The following is a 9,154-nucleotide window of genomic DNA, read 5'->3' as shown; positions in this document are numbered from 1 at the left end:
CTGCATGCTGCATGTTGCACTCAATTAATTTGGTTAAAAACACAATTAGAAGATTACAAATTAAAAATCAATAGTATACCCTTATTTTGTGATAATATGAGTGCTATAAACATCTCAAAAAATCCTGTTCTGTACTCAAGAACAAAGCACATTGAAATTAAATATCATTTTATTAGAGAACATGTGCAAAAGGGAACTATTGATATTCAATTTGTAAAATCTGAAGACCAAGTTGCTGATATTTTTACAAAACCCCTCTGTGAAGACAGATTCTGTACCTTGAGAAAGAGTTTGGGAATGTTTGATTTAAGCTTCATTGAAAATTTGTGAATTTTTAACTCTGTTCAGTTTTGTCTCGTAGGTTTGGACGAGATAAAAACGCAAGCTTGATGGAGGAGCTATGATCAAGGGGGAGGCAATGCAGATTTAAATTTTCATAGGCCCCACCTAATAATTCCTGACCCCACCATGGCAGTTTAGTTAGTTATTCTCTCTTTGAAAAATAAAATCACAAAATCCCTTGGATTGTCTTTTCAAATCTTGTTGGAAGAAGTATGTTGTCAAATCATATCTTTTCCTTCTAACTAATCCCTTGATTCAAGGAAAACTCCCTCTTTATCACTTTTTGAAACTCCCATTTGGTTAATAACCGCGCCATTATGGTCAATAACTTCCCCATAATCTCTCTCCAATCCTCATTTATTGCACCACTAACCTTCTTCTACCCTCACTCTCTCTCGGCACTCACCTCTTCATATTCAACCTCTCCATTTCTCCTACCATGAAAAAGAAAACTGCACTTAGGAGAAGTAACCGAACCCCCATTTCAAAAAACCTACCTTTTTTATCACCTCCAACCCATACACATATCCATCTCCATTCTACCTCCTCTTCTACTCATTTCCCTCCTTCCAAAAGGACCGAAACCATGCGCCGTAAGGTTGTTGCTAAGAAAACGTCAGGGAGAGGCAAATCTGAAAAGTCCAAGGAACCAAGTGTTGAAGAGGAAGAAGACGAGTCACATACCTCGCCTCCTCAATCATCACCAAAAAGATCCACCCCTCATGCAAGGAGCTCTCAAAAGAGGCAGAAAAACTTTGTGTTGCATGATACAAAGGTTCTACTCATGTGCGTTCTATGAATTTCACAAAGAGGTCTTGCTGAAACGACATCTCTGCCCCTCTTACTTGGTGAATCTTGAAAATCTGGCCACCAAAGGAATCAACTTTTCCTCTCTGTTTGATGCTCTGAAATGGACCCCTCTGGTTCATATTCAGAAACTGGTTTACCCGAGACTGGTCCGGGAATTTTATGAAAACATGCGTTTGATTGATGGCTCAATCCATTCTTACGTCAAGCGTGTTTACATCACTCTCAATCCTCAAACTATAGGTGCTGCTCTTGGGTATGAAAATGAAGGACCAAAAGTTTACATGATTGATAAATGGGATGATCAAGTAGGAGTCACACAACAAGCTGTCTTGCAACACATCTGTGCAAACCTCTCTGGACTAGATGGATTAATCCCAACTCATAAAGCACTCGGCTCAAAAAACTCTCTTTTGCACCGTATCATCACTCATATCCTCACTCCTCAAAGTGGTTCTCACCATAGAGTAACAGTTTCTGATTCTATTATCCTATTTGCTCTCATTACTTCTACCCCAATTTCATTTGCTTATATTATGATACGTCATATGTGGGAAGCAGTAAAGAGTACTAAAAAGGCTAATCTTCCATATGGCATGTTCCTCACATGTATATTTGAGTACTTTAAGGTTGATTTGTCTAATGAATCTGTTGAGAACAAGATTTCCATGATTAAAGGAGGAGGAGTTTCGAGCAAGAAAGGCAAGCGGTCTGTTCCCTCTGAACCATCTCTCGGCGATCTGGAGAGCCGTCCTGAATCCTCAGATGTCACTCAATCAATCCGGAAAGTTCTCAAAGAGTTTCGCAACATGGCCAAGTTAATGCGTAAAATCTCACAAGGCTGCCCGGAAATTGGAATATGATCAGGAAAGGGCTTGGAAGAAATGTCACAAAAGAGTTGATTTCATGATTAAAAGCTTTGATGATGGCATGGGAACAGGGAATTATGATGATGATTCCGGTTCAGAGATCAATCTTTCTGATGATTAATGACTGTTTCTTTACTTTATTTGATATTGGCTCCATTAGACTCAATCTGTTTTTTGTAGGAGCATGACTTGATACTCACTGCTCTATGATACTTTGCTACACTCTTGTTACTTTATTATGGATATTTTGTTATGTTGTTCATATTTTGTGCAGGTGCCCCTTGATGCCAAAAGGGGGAGGAAAATTAGTTTCCAAAATTGAAATTGAAACTAATGAAACAGGGGAGGATTTGCTGAAACAGGGGATGAAATTTTTAAATTGAAAATTCACGATCTCCCTTGTTTAAAGAATGCATGTTATTGCATTTGTTTCACTATGGTTACTGCTGTTGGAAATGCACTTGGCATTTGGTTTATGATGATGTTTGACAATATGTTTGTATTGATCATATGAATGCCTGATTGTTGATTTATCTTGATGAACATGCTTGTATTGAAATAGGAATATTCTTATTCATCTTGGTAAACATGTTGGTTTGAAAACTTATTTTTGGCAGTTCCTTTAAATTGTGATATCTAACAGCTGCCATGTTTTGATGTGATCATATGTGATTCAAAAATATTTTCCTTACTTGAATAATATGGCTCTGATATCTTGACTGGAAAATATTTAAAACTTTTGAACTACATTGTTTTGGAATCAGTTGATGAAAAGTTTGAGCAGTAAATCAGTTTATGATATCAAATGAGTTTTGATTATCAATTAAAACTGCTCATAAATCAAGCATTTAGCATCATATAACATGCTAAATAACATTGTTCTTGAAGCTTGATTAAAATGTTACAGGTTAGTGCTTCCCTTGGTAAAAATGGTATATATTAAGGGGGAGCCATGTGACATTTAGAAAGGGGGAGAAATTCAATCTTCAAAGGGAGTACTCATACTCAATTTTTTCAAATTTCTTTCCATTTCAATTTTAATAATGTTTGTCATCAAGGGGGAGATTGATGAGTTTGGAAAACTCTAATTTAATTTTGATGATGAACAAACATTATTAAAATATTTAAATTACAAAATTATTAATTTGACTTTCACATAACATATGTTAATTAATAATTTTGTGATGCAGGTTTTTAATTGGGCCGAAAAATAAAAATGTTGCTAGCCCAAATTAAAACCAACAATCAGCCTTGCTACATGTTTCCTATTATGTGGCTGAAATTGTTGTATTAATGGGCCAAGCTCAATGTTATTGCAACCAAGCCCATATTTAATTTTGATGGAAGTTTCCTATGCTTGATCCGTTCCAAATTTTATCAGGAAAGTAAATGTTATTATTGGGCCAGAAATTTAATTATTATTGCAACTAAGCCCAACTCCATTTGAGATAAGAATTCCTCATGCTTTGTCCGAATCCATGAAGCAAAGAAATAGCCTCAATGCTTCCAACGGATTCCATTTCACTCTTTGGAAGGATTTGAAATTTTATTCACTAACATTGGGAACAAGAGAGAGAACTTGACTTTGATTTGATAGGGAATCATTATGATTCACGCTACTCCACCTAAAGGGAAGTAAAAGCAACCTTTTATCAAATTAATTTTGTTTATCTCATAAAATTGCTTTTCTTTCAAGATTGGTTCTTCTCTCTCATCTCTTTCTCTCTTCGGTTATTACACAGAAAATATAGGCAGCCATGGAAGCAAAAATGAGCTAGGCCGAACCGGTTTCTTGAAGGAAGAAGAAGTTGGCTTGGATTTTTGGCTTCATGTGTGGAGGCTTCTCTCTTCTATAAAAAGGGGGAACAGCCACTATTTGGAGCAAGGAGTTAGAAGTAAGCAGTGAGAGTGCAAGGCACAGGATTCTCAGAGCTACCTAAGCTTACAGATTTTCTTCTCCTTCAATGTATTATGTTTAGAATTTTTTTGTTTAATTTTGTCATGTCTTGAGTCTCATGGAAAAAGACAAATAGTGAGGTTTGTATGAAAAAGCCATAGAGTGGAAAAAGGCAGAGAGAGCAAAATTAAAAGAAAAAGCCATACATGTCTTAGAGTTCCTTTGTTCATCTATGTTGTGTTTCATGATTCTGTGGGAATCCCCTTGTAAGTTGGGTTAGCACTTTACAGTTTGTAATCTGGAAGATTATAGTGAAATTCCATCATGTTTGTGATGGAGACTGGATGTAGGCTGCACTGCACTTAGCAGCTGAACCAGGATATATCTGGGTGTAATCTCTCTTCTCTCCTACTCCATTTCTGTTTTCTACTGCACAGGAGCAAAAACCAAAAATGTCTCGTGCCAAGTGACGAGACAAAACGAAAAAGTCTCGTGGCTAGGGACGAGCTAAAAACAGAAAAGTCTCCTCTAAATCCAGCAAGTGTTAGCAAAAAAAAAGGGGCTAAGATTCAACCCCCCCTTCTCTTAGCCACTGAAACCATCACTTTGAAGTATACTGATGTTGGGTCTTGTGCTTACACTTCTGTTAAGTAGGATGAAGGTGTTGGAATTTCTTATCATGATGCATTGGCACACATCTGTGAACATGTATCTTTAATTGATGGCATTACACCCACTCACAAAGCCCTAGGATATGAGCGTGCTCAATTGCACCGAATGGTCAACCATATTATTCTGCCTCAAAGCGGCTCATATCAAAGGGTTTCCTATACTGATACTCTTGTTTTATATGCCCTTCTCACCAAAACTGAACTTTCATTTGCATACTTGATGGTTAGATATATGTTTGACTCTGTTAGAAGTGAAAAAGACAAAGCACTTCCTTATGGCATGTTTCTAACTTGCATATTTGAGTATTTTGGTATTGACTTGACCAATGAGAACTATGAAAATAGACATTCATACCTAAAGGGGGGTGGTTCAGTGAAACAAAACAAAGGACCCACTAGATCTGAAAGGGTTGTCCTAGATGATGAAGATGATGATTTTGTCCCTGAGGATTCTCCTGGTCCTTCCACTGAGGGTACTTCCATCTCCACTGGGAAGAAATCTACTCTGCTGAATGTGGTCAAGGATGTCGCTCAAGAGTTTGTTTCCCAATCAAATCACTTGATTGAAATGAGCAAAGAGCAAAGGAAGCTGGCTAGCAAGCATGAGAACTTTCTGAAGAAATCAAGGGATAGGGTGGCTATGCTCATGACCTTCATTGATAACCTTCAAAATGATGAAGACATTGCCACTGATGTTGAGGAAGAAGCTGCTTCGGAGGGGAATGGTTCTGATGCCTAGGATTTGTCTCATGAAAACTACTGCTACTGCTCTCTTTTTGTCTCATGAATTCTGTTTCTTTTGCAACTTTTGAACTGTTTCATTTTGGATGACTGTAATAACTCTAGATACTGCTGCACCTTTGGTAGTTTAGTTAGTACTTTGCACTGTGTACTAACTCTTTTCTGCAGGATTCAAGAACCTTGTTTTTGTTGTTCATGCTTATTGTCCGCCCTTGATGACAAAAAGGGGAGTAATAGCAATAGGATAATAGGTCCTAGGAATCTTTTGGCATGCTAAATCCTTTTGCTGATGATATTAGCTTGATGTTGGGCTGATTATGTGATGTTGCTTATTTGATATCCTTTAGCCAAGATAAATGTGTATAGCTCTTTATTGTGCTTTCTTTAAGTGTAATATAAAACAGGAACAAAGAGGAAAGCATAAATCCAAGGGGAGCTAATATTGAAAAGGAAAGGGGGAGTAACATAAAAGAAAATGACAATCAAAGGGAGTTTCTAAACCTTACTCAAATTCATTTCCTTTTGATTATTGCTTAAATCATGTTTGTCATCAAGGGGGAGATTGTTGAGTTAAGAAATTAACTAAAATATTTAGTGATGACAAACATTATTTTTGGGCAAAATAAATAATTAGTGGTGTTTAATTATAATTACTTATTACTAATTATTTATTATGTGTTGCAGATCTTAATTCAATATTAAGCAGCTCAAATGAAATGCAAAACAAATAGCAAGGAAAATGGGCTGAAAGCAAATAAAGAAGCCAAAGGAATTGGTTGGGCCAAATAGATTACATGAACCAAATCGATCCAAGCCCAAAGTGAATTTCAATTCCCTCCATCTTGCCTTACCAAAAGCAACGTTACTCTCTTCTCTGAGCAAGTCAAATCAAAGCTTTAGAAAAGTAAGAAAGAGAAAGAGAGAAAGAGCCTCTTCCCTAAGCTAGTAACCAAAGAAGCAAGAGAGAAGGATTAAGCTTGAAAGGCAGATGTCAAATCACCAAGTTCAAACCAAATCAAGCTTAGGTTAAAGGTAACCCATTTCCTCTTGCATGCATCAGATCTTCTTCTCTTCTTCCCAACTCTCTGCTCTATTCGAAAATGGCATTTAAGGGAAAGTTGTTCTCTGCCCTATTCTGCTTTACATCTACGGTCACAAGTGATACTTGGGGACTAAGTAGTTTCTCAATGGCTCAGATCAAGTTGACCATTGGAAGATTTCTATGGTTGTTGTTTTATGGCTTTTGGTCAAGGTAAGGAAGTCAGAAGGAGAGTTTCTACTCTAAGGTTTATTGAGAAAAAGTGAATCTGTGGGTTGGTGAAGCTCAAAGCTCAAGGTGTTGACCTTGGAAGAAGAACCCAGCAACATGCAAGGAGATAAAAGAGGTTTGCTATTCATTCAGAAACCAAGGAGAGAAAACCAGTGAATAGAGGTTTTGTTCTGAGAAAGCTCTTTGAAGAAGTTTAACTAACTGGACAGTGTAACCTAATCAAAGGTGCATTCCGCCAGTATGAAGAACTGAATCAGAGGCTTGCCAATCTGGTTTTTCGCATAGCACAGAGGCTGTTGATGAAATCAATCTCCTTCATATTTTACAGATTGTAATGTACTTTTCTATGTTTATCTTTCTGTAATTTCTTGTGAGAAAAGACATTGTGAGAAAGCTCAAATAAAAACCATGAGTGGAAAAAGGCTGAGTGATACACTTGAGAGAAAAGCCTAGAGTTATTTTCATATTTCTTTAGGTAAGTTTATGTTTTGTATCTTATACCTGTAAGGTATCCCTTTCTTAGTTGGGTTAGCACTAAGAGTGAATAGTTAGGTATTAGCATAGCCAATGTCAAGTTAGGTTAGAACTTGAGTGTGAAAGGATTGGGTCAATCCTGTGAAATTGGTGTATGTAATACTGTTAACTATAGTGAAATTCTTCCATAGTTGTGGAGGAGACTGGACATAGGTTGCATAGCACAAGGCAACCGAACCAGGATACATGCTAGTGTTAGCTTTTCTCTTCTCTGCTGTGTTCTGTTTTCTGATATTCATGAGACAAAAACAAATTGTCTCATAAATTTCCGCTGCTGAGTACAAACAGAATCAGAATTGAAAGTTTGTTTTAAAAGGATAATAACAGCAACTTAAAAGGAAGGCATAGATTCAACCCCCTTCTCTAAGCCTACTACAACCTTCAGTCTTCATGTAAAGTTGTTACTTGAAAATCATTAGATAATTTGACAAATGTAATAATTATCACCTATTAACTTCATGTGAAAACAATTGTACGTGAGTCTTTAGCAACTACTATACATGTTTAGTTATTATTTTTTCATATTGAATTCATAGCATCATGAATTCAGGACAGGAGGATTATAACATACTTAGGCCTTTGAGTTACAGAGCAGCAGATGTGTTCTTGCTTGCATTTTCCCTTCTCTAAGAAGGTTATTTATTCCCAAAATACCCAATATGTCTACCTTAATTACTATATGACTGTATCATTATATGATATTATATTATATTGTATATATGGCATGTTAGAATTCCAACTAACAGAATCTGATATTAGGCTAATTTTTTTGCATGGATTCCTGAACTAATACATTATGCGCCAACTGTGCCAATTGTTCTTGTAGGAACAAAACTTGGTATCATAAGATCATTTGAAATACTTGATAATTTTTTATCTATATTATGTTGCATGTAATTCAATAATTATAATTGGTTACAGATTTAAGAGAAGACAGGAACTATTTGATTGATCATCCTGAAATTACACCTATAACTACTTCCCAAGTAAGTCAATTTTCTAAATAAATTTCATTATTTGTTAATTTTGTTTCTCCTTTAATAACTATTAAATTTTTTAAAATATTTTGGACAGGGAGAAGAGCTGAAGAAGGCAATTGGTGTTGCTGTATACATAGAATGCAGCTCAAAGACTCAACAGGTTTATATATATTTAATACCTATTTTTTCTTTTTTGCTTTAAATGTTAATTTTGAAATTCTTTGTAATTTTAACATGTATATGACTGAATGCCAATCCTATTCTATTTTTTCTTTCAAGTCACTGAATGCATGTATGAAAATAATTCATCACAGATATATTCATCATACGAAGGGATATTGATTTTGTATTACAAACTTGAGAATATATGTATAAACTAATAAGTTTTTAACATTAGCATAATTTTATGTCATTGTTGCAATATTTCAGAATGTGAAGGTCGTATTTGATGCTGCAATCAAGGTTGTTTTGCAGCCGCCAAAGCCAAAGAAAAAAAGGAAGACAAGATCATCCATTTTTCTTTAATTGGTGTTCGTGTTTGATTCTCTATCATGTAAAATAATTTGAAACTCTCTTTTCAAATTTCTTTACTTGATTGTATTACTCTTCTTCAACGCCTATTACGAACTCTTTAGTCTTTATCATTTTTTGAAGACAAATTTTGTCGTATAAAAAATATATACAATACTTTCATTATCATCAGTTCATCACTTCTATGTTGCTCAACACTTTTGTTTTTCTTAGAAATTTTTTAAGTGATTGTGTTAATTATTGTCGCAATTATTAGCATCAATCAAATTTTAGATGATGTATATGCAACCTACAAAATGATTACGTTTTGTCAATTTCTGTTTCACAAGACTCACGTAATGGCCATGAAGAATTACGATAGTGTCTGTGTCACAAAGCTGGAATTTTGTGAAAGAGAAATATTGGACCATCAGAATTTATTGTTTTTAGTTATTATTTAGTCATTAATTCAATTCTTTTATTCTAATTCTTTTAGTTTACAATAATATTCTATATCCATATAAAAAACATAT

The 9,154-nt window shown here is 35.3% G+C and overlaps 1 protein-coding gene across 1 annotated transcript in view; it reads left to right on the top strand.

Annotated features, from left to right (window-relative positions):
- The window catches only part of LOC107610509 (rac-like GTP-binding protein RAC2), a 21,579-nt gene extending 12,928 nt beyond the window's left edge, over positions 1-8,651 (top strand). Inside the window, 5 exon segments of the mRNA XM_016312559.2 lie at positions 7,682-7,757; positions 7,872-7,969; positions 8,053-8,117; positions 8,206-8,271; positions 8,541-8,651. Coding sequence (XP_016168045.1) covers positions 7,682-7,757; positions 7,872-7,969; positions 8,053-8,117; positions 8,206-8,271; positions 8,541-8,636 — 401 coding nt within the window. The 3' untranslated portion in view covers positions 8,637-8,651.

Source organism: Arachis ipaensis, chromosome B08, assembly GCF_000816755.2.
Source record: "Arachis ipaensis cultivar K30076 chromosome B08, Araip1.1, whole genome shotgun sequence".
Taxonomy (NCBI): domain Eukaryota; kingdom Viridiplantae; phylum Streptophyta; class Magnoliopsida; order Fabales; family Fabaceae; genus Arachis; species Arachis ipaensis.
This window is presented reverse-complemented; position numbering and strand designations above follow the sequence as displayed.